Raw genomic sequence first — 23,675 nt, forward strand, 5'->3', positions numbered from 1 at the left:
ATTATTAGAATGGCAAGCGTCCACATACACGTCTTTGACTTTCTCTTCCGTCGCATCACTCACCTTCAAAGTTGCTTTTAAGACGCAAACTAAGTTGAGTAATGTACGATTTGACGTCAGTGATATTTTGTCATGACAAGATATCTTGCGGGATATCATAATAAACTGATGATAACTCCCTCCTTGAGACAAGGAGTGTAAAGCTGAAGAAGTTAAACGGCTCATATAGTTGTATTTCCAGGCTGTCATCTACAGAAAAGGGTATTTTATTCTGTGGATCAATTGCGTCCCTTTTCAGTTCGTATCTCCGAACGTCTAAAGCGCTGACGAATATCCCTACGCGAAAAATAGTTCTTCTAGTAAAAAGAATCATTATGCGTAGCGGAGCCGCATTCGTGACGACGCTTACAATCGACTAACAAGAGCTTTCAATTTTTGATGACAAGTTGAAAGGAAGGTGAGTTATGTTCACTGATAGTTTTTAGTTCTCCTTTGTGTGCCTTATTGATACTTTTTCTCATTCCGGACAAAACGTAATTGATAAGACCTGTTTTTCGCGTTTTCCCAAAGACAGCATTTCGCATTAATTTTTGCAGAATGATGTCATAGTTCTGATTTCCTCTTGACGGATTTGTCACTTGCTGAGAAAGAATCTGCAATAATATTGGATTTTACATCTGTATGCTGCTCTTTTTTCAAAGTCTTGATCAACTCATTCGGGTTTTACCTGCGTTCAGTTTTTTTTATCACTAACGTTTCTATACCCGTTTTTTTCGAACAACAAGGACACTGGTAATTCACCGCGTCCGCCAAAAGCGATTGTAAAGTCATCTCGCAGTCCTGAAAATCAAAACTCTAAAGATAATTGCTGTAGTGATGTAATCAGTAGCCTATCTGTCATGCCATTATTAATTTCGGTCACGTTCATCTCCATTCCGACAAAAAGAAACGAGAACTTTTTCCCAGTCACCGCTGCACTCAGCTTTCTGAAACGCTCAAGTTCGGGCATTAAAACAATCAGTTGGCGAAAGCCAAGTAAACGTCACCGGGCGAACAAGTACTGAAACGGCGCTCAGTGAGCAGCATGGGCAAACACGACTTCTGAAAGCCCCGTCCGTTGTAATGTACTTAAGGAAAGAGTTGAGAGCCGAAGTCCTGATTGAAAATAACAAGAGCACTTCATTGAGACAAATTAAATTGTTTTTTCTCGATCTCAAAAAAGGCAAGTGTTCACTTAAGTCTACTATGGCGCCAACAACTTTATTCCTAGTAGTTAAACATTACATGGTAAGGAGCGTAACCAAGCAATGATAGGCAAACTGTCGTTAAATAGATTATTGTGAAACGCTAATGTAATTAAATACTCCATACGGCTCGATTTAAACCCAAATAAAATGGCATTATTTGAGGTAATGTAGAGCGACGAAATAATATATAAAATGTTACTTAAATGGTTTTTTCATCATTAAGACATTACCTTCTGTGCTCGTTTGTTCTTGCCTTCCCAACCCCCAACGATAAACGGTGTGGGTTGCCGATTTCATAGCACGCATTGCAATGATGGAAGATTTGAATGGAACAAGACGAAGAAAACACAGAATGAAAATAAGCAAGAGGCGCATAGAAATAAATCCTTGAATGCGTGGCAAAATGAATCAGGGAATTTTTCTCGCAAAACAATCTATTGTGCTGCTCAAATACGTGTTAAATTACCCGTGCAGTATTATTCGAAAATATGTTTTAATCTTGTTCAGTTCCAATCCCTATTCAATTACTGAAAGAAGAAATTAGACTATATTGTTCCCATCTTTTTTAATGCAATCAGTATTTCAGTAATGTCACAGTATATTTTGAAGCCCAGCTGTTCAACGATTGCCCTACCTTCATGGGACCCAACTGTACGTGTTCTTTGAAAGGGCGAACTTCTGTAACAAAAATAGCCTTAGTAGTCTGTGTGCAGGCAGTTGTTGCATGGGGGTCTTTGAAAAATCCATGTTTCAAGAGATAAACTGTAAAAAGATGGCATATTTTGGAATACGATGCCATGGTCATCTTCAAATGCAGAGATTATTTAACAACAAGAGAAAAACTACCTACCTTGCCGTGTAAAATTAGAGAAATATACGGTGAAAAAAATTAAAGAGGTTATAAGGAGGCGTCATGGTCTAGTGGGTAGGGTACTCCATCAAGAGAAGCGAGTTCAAGTCTCGAACCTACCATCTCGGACTGAGTGTTACCCGAATGGTGGAATTACAATCAAAAGACGTCAGTCGAGACTCTAGCAATACGCATGGTGTTGTGCTCTTGAGCAAGGGACATTACCATTCATTGCTCGAAGGCTATTGGATGATTCAGACCTTGCTCTATGATCGATGTCTCCCCTCAGTTATGGGTACCCACCATCCTGCAGATGGGTTTCTCGCCCGGCCCGTATGTTGATAGAGTAAATAAGAAAAGTGTAGAGGGCGATTATCTGTAGGGCACTGGACATCGGTGAGCATCCAGCTGTATAATAATATAAATGACAAAGGGAATTTACTTGAACCTCTTTTTTAAGTCTCACAATATTAAGAAAGAGAAAGTTAACGCAAGTGCTAAACTTAATGGAATGAGGTTTTCAGAAATACAGGAAAAATACACATTTTGAAAGAGTTACCTGAATGCTGGAGCTACACGTTTGACCATTCAAGTTACTGAACACAAATTCCCAAGTCCCTCACTACCTTCAATAAAGTTTCTTTTAATTACCGTGATACGTTATATTCCATTATTTGCCAGTTCTTGGTCGATAACAGTCCAGTACAATTGCAAAGCCCTCGTATATACCCAAACGACATCAATTGCTACATTATTCGGCATTTGTCGTCTTTTCGTGCTCCTTTCGCATCACCGACATTTGTTTTAGCCATCTGCCTTCGGATATGACAACTTATAGACTCTTTATTTTCAAGTTCTGTCGTTGGCACCGTAATCTTTTGGAAACAGTGGACTAATTATTACAAGATACTATAACTATGAGGTTAGCTGGTGAGCTGAGTGGAAAGAGTTATACATTGCTCCGCCGACGTGATAACTTCGACATTTAGCTAGTAAAGACCCGCTGTGTTCCACCGTCTATGCTCCATGGTAACAGCAAACCTCACAGCGATATGACCGAATTTACTTAATTCCACACGACTAAGGTTTTTTAACAAACGTGTTGCCGGGGCGTCTTATAAATGGATCTTCTTTCTTCAAAGAATCTTTGAAGTCGGCCACAAATCTTGCCCGCTTCATTTGGCAATTTATGCCTTAAATGACATTACAGTGACGCTAATCGTGCCTTAGTGTGAGTGAATTAACGCCACGCTAGTTTCCCGTCCAATTCAAAGTTGCTTTCTTCACAAATGGGGAAAGGTTTATTTATGTACCTTCCGCCATGAAAATGCTGCTAGATGATTAATATTTTCTTTTGATTTACACGGCTAGGGTTCGTGTGAGTGTACACACGTACAAGTTTTTATTCATCAGCTCTGGGAAGTCTGTACGTTAAAGTTTATGCTATTGTAGACATACGTTGAGGTCTGCAAAGTACAAATAAATTATTCTGCTATGAGGCCTATCATCAAGTTTTACCACATCAACCACCAGACGTACAAACATCCTATCTTAAGGTTGAATCGGCATCGGGGCAGATATTCTGACTACACTGATTTTTGATGATTCTTCTCTGTTCGAACTCTTTCGTGGGCTCATTTTGAAGCTCTTTGAAAATAAAATGAAATTTTCACCAATATTTTTGGAAAAATCGAAAATTTTGATTTTTTTCCTCTGAGGTGCCACTGGGATGCCGGCCATTTTGAATGTCAAATATTAGTAGTAAATATAAGATTATTTGTTTGTCTAGCATTTAAGTTTGCAAGGTAACCCGTATTTCTTTATTTTGAAAGAGAATGGTGTTTCGCCTAAGAAAGTTTGAAAAAAAATTAAAGTTTTTCAATTTCGATGGGACTTCTACCTTAAATATTTAAACAATTTTCATTCGAAAAAAATCCCTTTCGTGCCCCGGAACTCGTTATTTGGTCTTGGAGGTTACGGTAAAATGTTGTTCATTTACGATCTCGTGGTTTACAATAAAGTGCGATCAAATATCTCGGCCTGTGGCACGTTTGTAAAATAGCTATTGCAGAAACACCAAGCGTTAAGTAGTTGATGAAGACGGGATATACAATCAAATCAAGAAAAGTGGCAAATATATACAAACGTGAGCACAAACAATTATTGAAAGGACCTCTATGTGGAACGCTGGCTCTATGGTAATCAAGAATTGCTCCATTGAGTTTTCTTTTTTAAAAGCACGAGTAAGAAGAAATCAAGCGAGGATTGGTTACGTGTCTGATCAGTTTCTTAACCATGAACTTTGAAAACGGCCGATAGCCAAAGCAGGGTTACCACGTCACTGAATATAACTTAGCGACATTGGCTGCAGACTACAGGACGTCGGATAAAGCCTTTTTTGCGCTTGTCTCCATGGTTACAAATAATCATCAATTCCACCAATATATTATCATTATACTTTCCTCCATAGCATCAAAAGTAACGAATTACCGTTTTATCCATCTCTCATGAAAAGATTTTCCGAAATCACATAAAATATATCGGATAAATGTATATATGTTTCCTTGAGAATGATGAAGCTGTGACGTTAATACATTTATATTGTTAACCAACCAATTGGTATATGATGTTTTGCCACAGGGGGAAATGTCCTCATTGCGTCATCCCTCTGAAACTCTCAACTTAGTATTAAAAATATTGCCCTTAAGCTTCGGCTTTACTTAACATTAATCTTATGGTGAACGCGTCAGAGATTTACCGCGACCAGCAGACTTTCTAAGTCTATCGCTCGGAGATAAAGATTATTGGCCCAGTAGCCTTCTGTGTCTCCTTCGGGAAAGCCGTGTAATGAAGAAAGACCGATTGTGTTGTCAGTCAATACAGCAACATCGCACAATGTGACTGTCTTCTACACAGCGCAAATTGAAATATTTTTATCAGGTAAAGGTGAACCTTTCTGAATTTCTGGTGCTAAATACATGAGAGAGAGAGAGAGAGAGAGAGAGAGAGAGAGAGAGAGAGAGAGAGAGAGAGAGAGAGAGAGAGAGAGAGAGAGAGAGAGAGAGAGAGAGGGGGGGGCACAAAGAGACAACCAGTCCGATAAACAGAGACGTGCAGAGAGAGACAGCGTTAGACAGACAGAGGGACAGAGGAAGGGAGGGAGGGAAGGGGAGGGGAGGGGAGAGAAAATGAGACAGAGTAATAGATAGTGCGACAGACAGACAGACAGACAGACAGACGGACAGTCAGAGACAGAGGGTGCAGGCGGAGTGAATTTGAGAAAAAAAACCAGATACATAGAGAAGCGAGAAGGTCAAATACACAGCTCTGATTATTAAATTATTCGAAAGCATACCTGCTTCATTGGAGCGTCTGAACAAATACTTCGGAAATGCTTCGTTAGTTTTGAACCCATCGCTCAATTAAAGCCTTCTTCCGCTGATACTAAGCCCAAACTAGGAATAATTTTCAACTTCAAATCATTGATAATGTCCAATCTCAAATTAGGGATAATTTTCAATATTTTGGTTTCCACTACCGTTTTAATAATATTTGTAAGCGAGGTTTATTTCAAGCATTTAAGTAGACTGGGTTCCGATAAAAACGTGTGCAATGACCGTCCTGCTAGTGTTTGAAGCGGTATGTTGTCAACAGTTGGCCTTTCTCAATTTATAACTGATTGGAACTAACTGAGAAAATGTACATTTCTTCTCGCCACAAGCTTCCAGAAGTCAGTCCAAAATTCGTGTACACCGAAAGATGTCACAAAAGCAGTGTAAATCGCCATGCAGTGTGCAACTGCCACGGTATGGGATCAATTTATATGCGTTGCCGAGAAATAAAGCGCTACGTCGCAACAGCACACAGCAAAGCCGGAGAGTAATAGGTATAGTCAACGTTAGAAAGAGGGAAAAGGTCATTCAATAATGAGAAAAGAAAGTGAAAAATGGAGGGATTTTTAAGTACAGAGAATAGTAAGTTAAGATATCAGTAAGCTGATCAACGGGTATATCGAAGACTTGGAGCTCATCAGAATCGCCCGCTGAGATAATTTCTTTACGAAGATTAGGAATTCGACGAAAAGACGGTCACTGAATTAGTAAGTAGTTAGTGCCGTCAAAAATCGAGCGGAGAGACAGAGAGACAGAGAGACAGAAACAGACAGACAGAGAGCTAGAGAGAGACAGAGGCAGAAACAGATCTGGAGAGGGAAAGTCAGGATAATAAGATAGATATGTATAGTTAGATAGATAGAGAGATAGATAAATAAATAGATAGATAGATAGATAGATAGATAGATAGATAGATAGATAGATAGATAGATAGATAGATAGAAAGAATGTAGATAGATAATTATTTTCTCTTGTTACTGACCAAATGGTAATATAATTCAGTATCTGAGTGATTGGCAAGCCCTTTATACCATTACATAATGTGGGCAAGACGCAGATTACATTACAAGGAGTGTTCTTGAAATGTTGAAAAAAAATTATAAAAACAAATAGTGATTTAATATACGACCATAGAGGTTTGATCAAAGTGAGACGAAAGCTTAGAGTTAAACTTGGTTCACTCGAGGTACTGTGTTTGCTGACGTCGTATTAAAGATGGACTGGAGTCCATCACGTGTTAATCTGGTCTGTGACATCTGGCATTCAGATATACTCATTTCGGTAGCAGATGGGTGTAGGAGTCGTCCTATTACTCTGTCAGCAAATCGCTCTAGTTACGATCGTAACTGAGTCGTTCCCTTGACAAAGGACGAGGAACATACACAGTTGATGAATATCAGACATCATTAAGGCGAAACATATGTCTGATCGCTTTAATTGATGGCGCTCGTTTTGTCTAGGGAAAAGCTGTTAGGAAAGTCAAACCTGAGCTATATAGTCCAGGTGGACAGATCGCCTATTGCCTACGAAGGCGGTGTATATCATACTTCAAAGATTTCAACTTACCGCTTGGGATATAAGCTATCGACAAGGGAGAGTAGTAACCGGAGTACATCCTGATCTAATTATGTGCTGTATTTCGAGGTCGTTGCGTCGGTCAGCGCTGTTGTGATTGTTGAGTGTAGGAGGTAGCGGAGTAGTCTTGTCCGGGTTCTGTTTTGTGAGTTGGTGGCGAAAGAACGCACGGCGGTTGTTTCTGCTGAAGGCAAGCGGAACAAAGCGATGTCACGTACTGTTCACATCCAGTGCGTCAGACAAATTCAGATGAAATCTAAAGTGTCGCTACGTACCACGTACACTCTGTTATGAGTATTCACAATAGGTATGACATCTCTATTGACATGTTACGATTGTAATTTCTGTTACAAACTTTCATGAACTTCCACAAGACAACTTGAAAGGATGAACAATAGTTTAGTCATTTATGATAAACTTTTGGCGCCAAAAGTCTTGATGGAGTGACTTTTCTGTCAGCGGTATCACACGTCGATAAAATTAACAGTGCTATTGTTTTACATGTTGGCATCGCCTTCAAAAGCATGACATAATTAGTGTAACTGATTAGCGTCAGCTGGTTTCAGCACGAATGTGAACATTTTAAAAACTCGTCCAATTGAGTACGTCATGCATATTCGTTCGAGTATATTTTTTTAACTTATTAGCCAATGCAAGTTTGTCTTCCTGTAAAGCATTTTACATTTTGCGTTGCGCCTGTTAATTTGTGTGCAAACAGCTACGCCGGGATGTGTGAAAGCAGACTAGACCATTGCTGGGTGCAGGCGCGCTTCAAATAAATCCCATCGACTGCAACTTTGCTTCGTCTCTGTGTGTCGGCTCCGTACTCTCTTCAAGGCCGTATCTCATAGACGCTACCTTCAGTGAAGGAAAGAGTTTAGCAGTCAATTCGAATTTAAATTGTTCCAATAATTCAATCCATTTCTTTATCTCCATACACGTTTTTGGCATTTATATAGATCAAGCTTGCAAAACATATCATGGAATGTTTGTCGATACAGCGCATGTGTGACATGAAACCAAATCCACTTGTTTACTTTCACCCGCCGCATATGATGACATTTTATTTTACAAAGAAATAAAGATAATTCCCTGGAACTGACGAGTAACGTTGTGAACTACATTGCGTAATCTTATGTTTGTTCATTGAATATTTTTGTTCACGAATTCTTCAAGAGTTTAGCTTTCTTTGTTTGATATGTTGATAAGTTTTCAATGCATTTGGTAGATTTCATTCAAATAACAATGGCGTCCCAAGTATATGATCTATGATCTGTTATCTTGCAAAATTCACAAACGCACTTCAGGGACGAGGAAAATGAAAAATGTTCTTTCCATCTTGAATAGCGCTCCCCGGGGTTATATTCTGTGTAATAACTGATAGCGAATTATCCCAGTGATCGCATGCAGTTCCATTGTTGTCCTGGGGGAAAAGATACAACTCGAACCTTTATCTTTGTGAAGTAGCTTCACTAATAAAATGAATTTTCTCTGGCGATTAGACTTTTAATGAAACACTCCATCTTATCTCAAGGCCGGTTTTTTTATGGCCAATGGTTTGATAGTCAACAATCAATAGCCACTATAAGGAAATAAACAAGCGGTATTCCTCTAATAGAAAAGGAAGGTTTGCTATCGCTTGTAAGGAGGGGATAATATCTCTTATCAAAGAATATCAAGTCGATAACATAACATTAGCATTTTGATACTGGCCCGGTTAAAATAGCATTGACTGTCACAATGAAAAAAATTCACATGTAACAAGGTCACGTTAAAACGTTCTCTATCTCTGCGCAAAGGCCCATGGGAAGCGGAATGAGTTCCCCGAGGTGCACGGTTTAAAAACAACAACAAAAAAGGATACGTTTTGAAGGTAGTGGTAGAGATTGCAGCAATTTTGAAATTGAGAGACGTGAGTAGAAAAAAATACTCGATCTCCGTCTGTGCCTGCCTGCCCCTCCCTTCCATCCATCCATCCCTCCCCTCCTTCCTCCCTCCCTCTCTCCCTCATCCCCCCTCTCTCTCTCTCTCTCTCTCTTCTCTCTCTCTCTCTCTCTCTCTCTCTCTCTCTCTCTCTCTCTCTCTCTCTCTCTCTCTCTTCTCTTCACCTTTGACTTTCACATTTCTTCTCGGATTGATATGCTCATGAATATTATAATTCATTAAGAAAAGATCTCCATTTCAGTTCATCAACCAAATATACCAGGTTCGGCGATAAGTACGGATAATCATATTTTCGGAATCATAGCCTAGTTTAACATTTCAATGACACCTCATAATTTGTTCATTCTCCTGTTTTGGTCATTCACGGAGCAACAAAAATGATACTTTTCCTTTATTATCTAACGCGCAAAATTTTAAAGAGTATAATTTTTCCTTTGAATCGCCATTTCCACTTAGCAGATATAGGAACTTTTTTGAAATGGCGGCAAATGTATATCTAACCACTGTGTGGGACAGTGGCAAATGGGCTGAAACATGGGGCTGAAGTATTAAAGAAGAAAAAGGCGCAAATATAGTAGACCCATCTTGAGAACGTTAAAAAAGACAAAACCCAAATCGTTTTCCTTCAAGGGCAATTTTCTTGTGCGTATTTTTAGGTTTATGTTTTTGGAATGCTAAGTATTTGCTCTGTCAACACTGCCTGTATGTGTAATGCCTCTATTATAGTAGGCTTCAATTCTGTGCCACAACTCTGACTGTGTGCGAAACAGTTTTAGCTTCAGCAAACATTTCTAACTTTCAGCTGTAATTGTAACTAAAAACAGGTACATTGTAGATCAAGTGCAATCAACTGCTCAGCTATCAGTCCAGACAGAGTTGCCCCATGCTGGTTTACTGTAACTAATCAATGAGTCAGTGACTTTGAAATGTGTGTTTACATTGAACATACAATGTATCTGTCTCTCATACAGAGTTGTGGCACTGAATCGAAACCCACTGTATTTTGGACAGTTTGTAAAATTTACTTACCATGTCATCAGTAACAATGCGATTTACTGGATGGTAAAAAAAAACCCAAAAGTCCCCTCACCGCCTCTGAAGCCTTGCAAAAAATCAGAGGAGGAATGTTTTCAGTTTGTAAAATTTACTTAGACTCAAAGTCATCGGTATCAATGCGATTTACTGGATGGTAAAAAAACCCCAAAAGTCCCCTCACCGCCTCTGAAGTATTGCAAAAAACCAGAGGAGGAATGTTTTCTTGCTATTGCCTAAGTGTGATTTCTTTGAACCATTATATATATAGAAATCTCGGAGTATTGAGCAATCCATGCCTGACTTACAGGTACCTTGTAAGGTCTGATTGGAATATGTAAGCCTTTTTTCCATTTGTGGCAACATATGTTTTCCATGAGCCACGTGAATGGAACGCACACTCCCGTCTGCAAGTAATTTGCATGTGCCTGGCAGACTGTGACTAATGTTCTACACAAAGATAATGAAGGCATGGAACTACTTGAGTGTCTCATAGACCGATATTTTACATTTATAGGGTATTGGAGTTTGTGATATCATAGACATGCTTCGCAGGTTTTGGCTGGCATAATAAGGACTAAATTAAACTCATCACAGAAGCATGTTCTTTGTTGAGTGTTTCTGCGCATGTGGATACTTCGTTTTACAGGAGAGACTTGACGGTTGAACAAAGTCCCACAAGGTCTGGAGCAAAAACCAGCTGGTTCCAGAGGTAACGGTGACGTCATCAAATCAGTAACTGGCCGATTAAACTTTAAAAATTAATCCATTAGGACGAACGATACATCACCAAAAGATTCCTCAGCTACCAGCGTATAATGTACTGAAACATTAGCCGTTTTTGACGTTTGATGGAAATAGAATCTTTCGTGACTACATTCAGACATCTGCTTCTCGAACCATTAAACGAAACGGTTCTGAGAATTCAGTTGTTTAGCTACCTCTTTTAGACATACTAGTAACATACGAAAAATTCGAACAACGGCCGGTATCAATACTGAGATATCTGAGAATTCCCAAAGCCTACAAAATCATTTTTGTACCGCATAACGGGACGGGTTCTACGAATGAAGATCAAATGTTGTTTTCCTCATGTCCTATTATGTTTCGGGCATTATTTTCGCGTAACAGGGGCATTCTACATTATAATTTGACGTACCTTAAATTACTTTACATCTGTCAGTAAGTTGTAAGGTATCTTAGCTAGACAGCCATCGATGCCCATGAATGCTTAGTAACGCTACTGGCTTTATTGTGATGAGTTTTCTACGCGGCCGGTGAACACGACACAGTGCGCCTATCGTGTTCACCGGCCGCGTAAAGACTTAAATATGCTCAAACTTTCCTAAATGAAAATTTCAACCAATCTCTTACCAAATCAACGATAAAAATCGGGGGTCACCGTGCAAAGTTTGGAACTAGCGAAACAGATTTCCCAACATTTTGCGATATTTGTAATTCAAAATGGCCGCCATTCCTGTGTTAACTCTATGGGGAAAAATTAAATTTTGAATTTCCGAAAAACTAAGATGGCGAAAGTTTTTCTTTCTGCAAGAGCTTTAAAATTAGCCCCCACAAGTGGTAGATCAGAAAAGAAATGTAGAAATTTGAGAGTCCGAATATCTGTCCCCGAGGCGCGTTCTACCTTAAAATACCGGTTGCAAAATAATGTTAAGCTTATACAGCGCAATAGGCTAGGTATATCGTTCAAGGTATGTATTTCTTTTTATAGGGCATGGGTGGTATAAACACGTAGTACTATTTCTGCTAGCGCCAACCGACTAAAACTCTATCAGCAAAACTATCAAGATTCGTTCTCTGCGACGCAATTATCCGTCGCCGGTACGTCCGCATGCAATGGTCAGCTAACAACAAGGCGTTCAAATATCTATTTAGAATTACCTGAATGGAAATACGCACCATTCTCCAATTCATCAAATTAATGCAAGCAAAACCGCACGTGCAAACCTTATAATCGCCAGCCTCAAAGGATGTAGAAAACACACCATACAATTATAGAAGGACAGGAACAAGCTGAAGGCTATAGTATGATATGTTATACGGAAAGCAGGTTGCAGAGATACTAGACGGCGTCTGCGCTTTAATCGCGCTGTAAATGTAACGAAATAAGCCTATTTTGGCGTTCAGCTTCATGAAAGCGCGTTTGATTAAAAAGCGGCAAAACTGCCATGACAAAACTGCCGTGAAAGATGCCTTTGTCATACAAAGCGCAGAACGATGGCAGAAAAAAAAACGACCTTACAAATCCTATATTTTACGCTTGTGTAATAGTACTGATTATATTAACACCAAACGCTTCCCTTTTGATGTCTCTGTGAAACTGTTGGAGATAGTTTCCCTATGAGCTATATATGACAAGAAACGTGACAGCACATCACAGTTACAGCGAATGAATGGTGACAGACTTAAGACAACTTAATTTGAAAGATATTTAAACAAGATTAGAATAATGATATCAGAGAGAATATACATTCAAGAGATTATACAAGTTGATAAAATTTACTCATTTTACTCGTGTCCTATATGTTTGCTTTCTGATTTTTGATTGTTTTTTGAATTGCTGCAGATTAATACAATATAGTAATAGCGCCCCGCGGATGTTCAGAAATAAAGTTAAGTAACATCGCTTGTTGTGTTCTACATGATACAAGATTTATGGTAATGAGAAACCGTTGAAAAGACCCCCACTGATTCACGTCAAATGGAGTTTTTATCCCTGAGAGGAGTGCAGGTGTTTGAAAAAAGTGCGCGGCTATCCTCACTTGCAGCAAGCAATTAAATAACAAGTTTGTTGCTAATAAATTTCAAATAACATTTCTAAAGCGATGAAAAACGTTTGATTTACAATGTTAATGGTGACACCATTATGAACAATACTATTGTCGGAGAGATAAAACTGTAATAATCTGTTGGAGACTTTACTATATAGTGAAAGATTGAAAGGGGCCCCGAAAAAGAAAGACTTATACTTTTGCCTCAACTTTCCTCACTGAAACTTTCAATCATTCTCTCACAAAATCAAGAATAGAAATCAGGGGTCACAGTGCAAAGTAATGTACTAAGGAAACACATTACCTAACATTTACTGACATTAAAAAGCCATCTCTATGGAAATTATATGGGTTAAAAACATTTTGAGTTTCCGAGCAACTAAGATAGTGAAAGTTTTTCTCGGTCCAAGAGCTTTAACATAAGGTCCCACTTGCGGTAGATCAGAAAAGTATGGTAAAAGTTTGAGAGTCTGAATATCTGTCCCCGAGGTGCATTCTAACTTAGTGAGGTTTGAACGAAAGTGCATTTTCAAATTGTCACACACCTCGTCCAATCTGTTGTGATTCGTTCATTTAAATCACGTGGTATGAATTATTTTGACGCTGATAGGTGCAAAGAGCAAGCTTCCAGTCATTATATTACCATGCCCTGTCCGTCGCATTTTAATTGGTCGAGCTGAACCACGTGACTGACAACACATACATAGTAATGGTTGTTTGCATGCCCGTAAAATGAAAAATAATATTAGCAAGTATCGTAAACATCATAACTTTACAGCTAAAATGTAAACTGTGATTTGTACAAAGATCATAATCAATCACAAAATAAAATGGAACACTTGTGGGCCAAATTTAGACTGCTTTTTCTCCAAAAAATATCCTGATTAATTTTGTAAAATTTTTACAGCGCACGTGACAGTGCTTCGCGTATTGCACAGTTCTTTTGCGTGGGAAATTTTAGTAAATTTTGACGGTTTTCTTGAGCTCGTTGATAATATAATGGAAATAATATAATGGCTCAGGCGAGAGGAAGTCAAAAGCTTTCCTCTCGCCCTTACCCATAAATGAAGGTTAATGGTCAGGGCGTCGCCCTTTTATTTCTACAACAGTTTGCGCCAAACTGCTTACAAGTTAAAGTAACAAGTTCACAGTGCGAAAAATACTGTTGACCGTGGAACTTCTAAAGTGCCGTCTACGCGTGCGCACATTCCAGAACGCGACTCTCAGGCTCTCACACAACGAAGGTATGCTCTTACACTCTTTGCCAGTCGATAGCAACCAACAGAAGTGTGTAAAACGTCCCACACCTACGTGTCTCCGGTGTCGCCAACTTTTGAACGTCGGCGTAAAAACAAAAGAATCATCACAGTCGAAACTTCTTCCAAACTTTGACTTCCTTTGACTGGTGAGATACCATTACAGCATCATATCTCGAGTTCAGTAAAAGAAATAATTTCAGGACTTTCATAATTGCAGAATACAACGCTTCCTGGCTGATATCAGTTCTAACGAAAATGAAAAGCCTTCGGTGAAGTAAACTCAGGTTTCAGTAATGCCGCTAGCTTTAGCGTCTTGTACTTAATGAAAATCAAGCCCTACGTATTCTTCAGCAGGGACTAATAAGTGGATACCCTATCAATATTTCATGTGATAGGTAGAGGGCAAAATTAGACGATACCCTGTAATCGTGGTGTAATGAAATATTGTGGAGTCCTCTAAATTTCTGCATATATCCGTTTCGTTGATTTTAAGGAACAGTTCTGATTAATATTGAAGCATTTCGTTGTCAGTGTATTGTTAATTGGAATTTTACTGAATTTGAATGAATGGATGATTTCGCAAAATCCACATTTTAAAATAAATAAGCGTCGTTACTGTTGCCATGACTATACCATCACTTACAGCATCACCGCCGCCCCCGTCGTTATCATCATCATCATCATCATCATCATCATCATCATCATCATCATCATCATCATGGTAGAATTCTTATTATCATGATCTATACTGATGTCATTGTTGTGTTCGTCCTTTCCGTTGAACATCTGCCAGTTCGTTGAACCAAACTCTTCCAGGTGTTTTTCAATTCAATAGGCGAACACTAGGTAAAACTCATAGCAGTTGGAAATTCGTGAAAAAACGGATATTGTTTCTTCGCACTGAAAAGCACATTTAAAATCCAATATCTGATAGTGATTCTGGCTTAGTACTGCTCAAGTTGACAAAAACCAGATTGTTGTTTCTACTCTACGGATCAGCTACTTTAATCGCAAGTTGTAGTGACATACTATTGGCTAGGACTGCTCTATGTACAGAGCTACCGATTCACAGTGAATATCCACCAAGTATATTTGTCCGAGAAAAAAACACTTTTTACGGCGTTGGTCAAATTCTTTTGAGTTTCGGTGTTCGTCATAGACAGATTTCTTGCTTACGTTAACACATTACTACAAAATATAAAAAGGGAGTTCTTGTCTTACTCGCTGTCTTATCTCCTTTAGTCAAGAGCGCACGTCACAGACATTCAGCTAAAACTTCTCCAGTAGACATTTCCAGATGCTCAGACTGTATGATTTGTGATTGATGGAGAGCTGCTCGCTTTCCGAGACATTTAGACAGAATTGGACATGTCGACTGAGCAACTGTTACGTCTTTTTCGTTCTTGTAGTGGATTTGGCACGCCCTACAACCAACTGATCTTGATATTTGCCCCTAGCTGACTCTAAGGTTCTTCATGAATCGATACTATCGGTGTGTTATTGTGCACATTTCCTTTTGAACTTGATCTTGGTAAGGAAATATATGATCACAGTTATGTAATTCTTGGCTGATAATTACCCATGCCTCTCATTTCATAAGAGGGTTGGGTCAAGTTAAACATATATACTACTGATATGATTATATAGAAATTCTCATTTAAACTATTTGAAATGTAAATGATAAACAATGTAGCAGCGCGTGGATTACATATATACATCCATAGAATAGTGAATTAAGGTAGTATGCGCCTCGAAAGTGAAAGACTTAAACTTTTGCTCAAACCTTCCTCAATGAAAATTTCAACCATTCTCTTACCAAATCAACAATAAAATCGGGTGACACCGTACAAAGTTTGGAATTAGCGAAACAAATTACCTAACATTTTGCAATATTTGAAATTCAAAATGGCCGCCATTCCTGTTTTAACTCTATAGGGGTAAAATCAAATTTTGGATTTTCGAAAAACTAAGTAGGTAAACGTTTTTGTTTCTCCAAGAGCTTTAAAATGAGACCCCACAAGTGGTTGTCTGGATTAGAAAAGAATTGTAGAAATTTGACAGTCAGACTAGATGTATGTCCCCGAGGTGCGTTCTACCTTATTACACAAGTACGTTTCTGTTTTCTCTGTTTTTTCATAGGCTGCCGAATGTTGAATATTGCCATCATCCAAATTGAAATACCGTCATTATACAATTTCAATGCAATACTGAAGGTTTTAGGGATGTGAAGGTTTTCAAGCGATGATGGCTCGCTCAAATTTAAAGTTGCTACAAGACACTTCCATTAAGTAAAATCCTTCTGCAGATCATTACTGTAAATGTTTAATTCACTTTATAGCTGAATAGAATTGAACGGAATAGAGTCAAACTGAATTTATTGAAAAATCCTAGAATCGCATCGTGTCACATTTTATCATCTCGTTTGTATTGTATTGAACTGTATAGTATAGTATTGTATTGTATTGTATTGTATTGTATTGTATTGTACTGTATCGTATCGTATTGTATTGTATTGCATCGTTTGTATTGTATTGTATTGTATTGTATTGTATTGTATTATAAGTCATTGTATTGTAGACTTTGTATTGTATTGTATCGTTTGTATTGTATTTTATTGCATTGTATTGCATTGAATTGTATTGTATTGTATTGTATTGTATTGTATTGTATTGTATTGTATTGTATTGTATTGTATTGTATTGTATTGTATTGTATTGTATTGTATTGTATTGCTTGTATTGTATTGTATTGTATTGTATTGTATTGCTTGTATTGTATTGTATTGTATTGTATTGTATTGTATTGTATTGTATCGCTTGGATTGTATTGTATTGTATTGCTTGTATTGTATTGTATTGTATTGTATTGTATTGTATTGTATTGTATTGTATTGTATTGTATTGTATTGTATTGCTTGTATTGTATTGTATTGTATTGTATTGTATTGTATTGTATTGTATTGTATTGTATTGTATTGTATCGCTTGGATTGTATTGTTTTGTTATTGTATTGTATTGTTTTGTTTTGTTTTGTTATTTTATTGCATCATATTGCATCATATTGTAATTTATTGCATTTCATTTCAATTCATTGCATTGCATTGTATTACGTTTGCATTGTATTCATTGTATTCTTTGGTATTCTATTGTAATGACTGTGTTGTGTTGTTTTGTGTTGTATAGTGCTGTATTATGTTGTATTGTGTGGCGTTGTGTTGTATTGTATTTTGTTGTGTTGTTTTGTGTTGTATTGTGCTATATTCTTTGAATTGAAATTTAATTCAATTCAGTTCACCAAAATTCCATTCATTACAATCGAATACAATTCAATTTAGTTGACACATATGTGATGTCAATTTCTTCGTCAGCCAATATGTTAAAGGATAGACATGAGCCTGAGTGTCAGACAAACATATATAAATTCAACAACAGAAGAAAAATTTGCGATATTTATCATGATGAGTTTGGGATCTCAAGACGCACGCCCGTCGCTACCTTTTACTTATACTTTACTTAAGTTTCTTTGAACGATTCTTCTTCATTACGGAATCAAACTACGTGTTTACGTTGCAGATGTTTTGATGAGAGAAGCGATTTACGTCAAAACGTTTACTGGTATAGCAAATACAAGACAGCTGCCATTCTGTCCGTTGAGTGTCAGAAGGAGAACGAACTTTGTCAGTTCTTTTTTGCAAAACAAGACTGTGAACTTTAACTTTTCTCGGTTTCTTTCAAACTGAATGCACGGAGCAGTTGTAGGCGAGACTTAAAATATTAGCTTTTGACAGTTCAAAAATTCGTCCCCGAGCCACACTCTCTGGCCGAAAGGGACGTGAAATCGCTGACGCAGATCACCCACCGTGATACGTGCCTTCAAGTACTGCACAGCGGAATGAATACTTCAATCACATTACCTCACCTGGAAAGCAACATTGCCTCAGCTCTCGACTACTGTACATACATTTCGAATATAGCAAGCATTGTAAGTTGTGAAATTTGAATGAAAAATTTCAATTTAGACAACTTATGAGTATAGGCAACGACTGAACAAATTGAGTCCACAGAAATATAAATCAGAGTAAATTATGATGTAGTAAAATTGAATCATTGGAGATTTACTCTTTAGACATGGAGATTGCTAGATCTAAGGGCACAAACATTAATGTTATGAATGGTATCACGAGATACGTAGGGAGAATTTGTTTAACTTTATAGCTCTACAAGAAGATATATTTATGATCGTAATTATAAACTGAAAAGCTAAACTCCAAATTCGGATTTTACTATTTGTTTTGAAAACAAATCCATAAAATTGAATTGTCAAGAGAAAAAAACAACAACAAAATTGTCCCCATTTAATGGAATGGAATCACTTTTACCATATGTTTGATAACTGAACTTATTTACACTGTACCAGAATTAATAGTTCAGTGATGTGTAATTTTTGGAGTCCGTTAATTAATTAAAAACACTTATTGATATACTATAGGAACTAAGAAAGCAAAGATTCTCAAATAGTGCAATAGCTTCGAGAATTTATACGGAGACGATACCAAACTATAAATTTAACAATTATTTCCTCAGTGATGCGTTACCAGTGTGGACTTATGCTGCCCCTTCATACATCCAGAACAAAATATCCACGCATGATGGTGAACAGATTTCTCCCGGGGGTCGAGCTTACCCAGTTCTGTGACGTGCGGAAGCCATAAAAAGAGATGAATTGCCACTTCCTTGACATACAAGCGGCTTAAGGTGAAGACATTTCAAGAGAAACCCATTCTTATGATTGATGTCTAGCAAATGATACGTCCTGATGCTGACGTATGCACTGAAGTAATCTCGTTCCAACTTCATCACACTGACTCCCATTGAACGCATCCAATTACGATCAATGCGCATTCGGTGATATCGAAAATGTCCTATTATTCCGCGGGTTTGGTTGCCGACAATGCAGCCACGGTATAACTTCATTTACCACCCAAACGGCGGCGCCATTTTGTATTGTTGATATCCTCTAAATATCCAATTTGTCTTTTACTTCCTTTAAATCACTTTATTATTACTTGTGCCGTTGTTCATTAGAATCGGACGCATTCATGCTGTCGGTGTCGGGAAAATTAAACCGTCGTTTTCGAAACCCCGTATTTTAACTGCACAGTCTATCGATAAATACAGAATTATTAGTTCACTTTTTGCTGTCTGAATATCCAACATAAACTCTTCTATGAAACTGTTTGATTATGAATAGTCAAATTTTTATATTCCATTCATTTTATCGTGAGTAAATAACCGGGAGATAGAAACGATTGCCTCAGTACGACAAAACCTTAATTTGAAAATTTAATTCTAAACACTGTGAAAAAATCCCGATATGGGGCTTTGAATTAACTTTTTAAAACATAGATTGGAGGTATGCAAAACCTGTGAAAAGGTCAACAGATCGACACAGACAGTATAGGGATGTAATAAACTACATTCCTTGTTGCGCGAAATGCCGATTTTTCTACGAGAAAATTGAGAACTTTGCGCATTTACTAAGGATTTGTGTGAAATTTGTGTTCATAGTTTGCTTTTAGACATACACCACTCATCTCAGAGTCACGGTTGTAATAGTTAGATTGAAGCAAAATCGTAGACGCCGCTAGCTCTACCCAGATTTAGGAGGAAGAAATTCTGATGTCTCGGTAAATGGTGCAGTAGTCCCTTCCGTATACTGTCAACACCTCAGTATCTTGTGTGACGTCAAAGCTGTTTCTCACATATAATCGTGAACCTTCTCCGTTTACTCTGCAGGTGACTAAAGAAGGCTTCCCTAGTCGCAGATTGATGCCGTGTGATAGTGAATTATAAGACGACTGAGAAGTTAACGTGCCGTGAAGAATGACGGGTAACCATACAAATGAAACGGAAACGGATTCTGGGTGGACTGATTCATCCTCAGACGCCAGCAAAGTTGAGATTATACTCGATGTATTTTACGGCATCATCGGCGTGCTGGGAGTTACGGGTAATCTGATTGTTATCCTGGTTGTGTTTCGAGTCAAGACCTTTCGCTCACTCACCAACGTCCTGATCGCACACCAGTCAATCATCGATATGTTGAGCTCCTTCCTGCTACTAATCCTCAACCTCGGCCCGGTCATCATAGCGCCCCCTGGCGTCTGGGGTAGCTTCCTGTGCAAAGTGTGGATCTCGCGATATCTCATGTGGGCCGTGATCACGGTGTCGACCCTTAACCTGGTGGCCATAACCATGGAGCGCTACTTCGCCATTGTGCATCCAATTCGCCATCATAATAGTTTCAACATGAAGAAAGTCAAGATAATTTTTTTAGTGGAGTGGCTCCTAGGTATTTTGGTCGAGTTGTATTGGGCGCTGATCCAAGAGAATTATAATGGCTACTGCATCCCCATCTGGCCAAGTCTATTTGTACAGTACCTCTGTGGCACTATGGTCTTTGCTTTCCAGTGCTTCATCCCCATTGCTGGGATGGCGTTTGCTTATGTGAGAATCGCCATCGCTCTGTCGAAGCAGGCCAGGGAGGGCGACAGCGTCATGCAGCGATCCCGCCGCAATGTAATCAAGACGCTCGTCTTGGTGGTCATCGCGTACGCGATTTGTTGGACGCCAAACGCGTTTGCCTTCTATCAGTACAATCTTGGCGGCTACCTGGATTTCAACGCGCCCTTCACTCACTACACAACCATCTCAGCGTTCGCAAATATGTGCATCAACCCGCTGATATACGCCTGGAAGTATGACAGCTTCAGAGAGGGGCTTAAGAAAATATTCTGCAATAAACAGAATCAAGTGGCGAGTGTTTCCATGGAAGATGGCGCAAATCCTACGGGTGCAAATTCTACCGTGACGACCACTACAACAGCACTTCAGCTACCACAGGCAGTGGCATAGACAATTTGGTAAAATGAAAAAGAAACCCTTTCAAATAAAAAAGTTACACTTTAATATCAACAACACTTGGATATTTTACTGTTTCTATTTCTTAACTTTCAAAATGGAACTATTAATGTATAAAAAGAGTTCCTAGCAAAGCTCACAGGGTATGTAAGATGTAAGAAGGCCGATTATTGAGGTCGTATTTCTAGAGTACAGATGTCGTTTCTTGGGCGACTTATTTACGGAGAGCAGAAGTTGATAACATTTACGCACGTACAGAAGTTTTGGCCATTAAATGTGTGCAGAACAAAGTACAAGAAACCCGCTATTCACGTGTTCAACAAACCGAACCACACTTCAACAAGGTACAACTTTTTGATGAAAACGCAACCGCTAAAGGACACGTGCAAATTGTTCTGTGATCAACCCTTACGGATGTCGTCGGCAGAGCGTGGTAACGAACCCAATAGGTATTTTTACTCAGGCTCGCACTGACTGCTTATTTTCTGGGGGGGGGGGGGGGGGGGGGAACTGATGAGTTTTCAGAGTACCTTATCATGTTTTCAATTATCGCACCAGTCGTCGCCGAACGTGGCTTTGAATCTTAAAGATCTTCAGCGCCTAGCTCATAACCTGCAGAAATGTCGAAATTGGCTAGCCGATCCAGTGCAGCCTACGTACATGTACATATACGTATAAAGTCGAACACTACCTTCTCAAAAATATAACGAACACTCTGCGCACGTGCAGTTAACTCGTATCATTCTTTTTAACTTTTCACGCGTAAGCTTATGAAGAGGCACTTTGTTAATTGGTCGACCGAGGTTTCATAAATTCTTGGAAAAAAGATTTCAATGCAAAAAATGTTGTTTTGCACAAAATACTCTTTTGACTTTCAATGTATGTATATACAAAGATGTGCATTTTCTCTATTTTCGTCCATTCATATTATCTATTTATAAGAGGTGTAGGCCTATGCTAAACTTCTCATGAAAGGTGGAGCAAATTGTTAAGGTGCTTTAAGTCGTGCAGTGGTCTACTTATTTTATCCTATATCCTATATCCTATATATAGCCAAGACATGTCAATTATTAAATGACTACTTATTAAGACGCTATCTTCACAACTGGTTTTTGGTATAATGCATGCCGATGTACGTTGAGAAATATCGAATTTTATTGTTTTAGTCTCTAAAGCACCCGTAGTACTTAAGAAATAATGCACATTTTCGCACGCTTGTGCCGCCTGGGATGTGTACTTCGTAGCATGAACGACGCACTTTCTTCACAGAAACGTAATTTCATGACCAAATATGACTTCTGTGGAATGATTGGTAAAGCAAAATGCACGTGTCATCGTCTCGTCTTCGGCAAGATGACATCATACAGTGACGATCTCCCATCTCTTTCATGTCGTTTGTTGTCGCGGTGACCTCTGCATGACCCCGCACCTTCATACACGGATCCACCAGAGGGATTAAATATCAACATCATTCCACTATGTCCACCAAATTCGGTACAGAATTGCCACTCTTTTGAACATGAGAAAAAATCGCTTTTACTTTCAATAAAATTTTTTAATACTAAACCATCTTTCAGCAACAAAACGAATCGGGGTGAAAGGTCACACACAGGAGTCATCATATGATCCATAATGTGCCGCTTAATTTTTATTTTGTTATGAAAACGATCGGTCATGCACAAGCACTCATAATATTGTGACTGTATTTTTCTTCGTCATACATCCATTAATCTCTGAATCGTGTATATTTTAGCACACACGTTACTTGTGCATTTGACAACATCATTTATCCACTAAAAATCCAGCCATACAGTTGTCTTATGTACATTATAAGTAGGACAATTAGAATAAAAAAGAAGCCAATCTCTTCAAGCCAAGAAATTTAATAACCAGTGAAGAGGAAGTCGTCGCCCTCGCTGGACCCGCAATACATTAATTATTAGAAGATTATCGTCTGCCAATATTCTCCCTCCAATATGAAGACGCCCTCATCGGCATGTATATATTTTCTCTTGGCCTCCATCTTTCTACATAACGCTCAACCATTGAGGGCGCTGACTACGTTGACGGGCAGACAGACATACACCTGGCGCCACAGACATTGAAGCGGAACGTTACTCCACTGTCAGTGCTGGAGCCTATATCAATCATGAAGGCAGGCAGGGGTGTATGAGAGAGAATAAACGATCAAAATATTACCCTTGGAACTCCAAAACACCAGGTTTCTCATTTTGAGTATGGACCCTGAGTGATTAAAACCCTAATAGCTGCGAATGTGTGATAAACCGATCTCAAAATATCCTCAGTTTTCCAAGTTTTATTTGAGTAAGACTCATAAAAGACTGAAAAAGTGCATAACATTGTCATAAGTATCGAAGATGGCATGTAAATTCAAATGTTTTAAAACTCATTTTAAATTTCCCACTATTTTTAAAAACTAATCAGGTGACTGAGAAAATAAAGATTACAACAACAAAAATGTTGGTCATCGTGTGCTGTGCATTCAAGTAAATGGTATCATGCTTGTTTCCTTCATGATCACGATGTGTATATGCAGGAAATACTGCATTTTTTGTACATTTACTTTTTCAGTACTTCTCCGGGGAGGGGGGGGGGTCATTTTATGAGCGCGACACCGGTTAATTATTTGATCTATTCAAACGC

At 38.5% G+C, this 23,675-nt stretch overlaps 1 protein-coding gene across 1 annotated transcript; it reads left to right on the forward strand.

Annotated features, from left to right (window-relative positions):
* Positions 1-391: 391 nt before the first annotated feature.
* LOC139147881 (galanin receptor 2b-like) lies at positions 392-23,479 on the forward strand. Its single transcript, XM_070719097.1, has 2 exons — positions 392-457; positions 19,887-23,479. Exon 2 carries the CDS (start codon positions 19,974-19,976, stop codon positions 21,003-21,005), a length of 1,032 nt encoding a protein of 343 aa, XP_070575198.1. The 5' UTR covers positions 392-457; positions 19,887-19,973; the 3' UTR covers positions 21,006-23,479.
* The last annotated feature ends 196 nt before the right edge of the window (positions 23,480-23,675 follow it).

The sequence above is a fragment of the Ptychodera flava genome, chromosome 2 (assembly GCF_041260155.1).
Source record: "Ptychodera flava strain L36383 chromosome 2, AS_Pfla_20210202, whole genome shotgun sequence".
NCBI classification, from domain to species: Eukaryota; Metazoa; Hemichordata; class Enteropneusta; family Ptychoderidae; genus Ptychodera; species Ptychodera flava.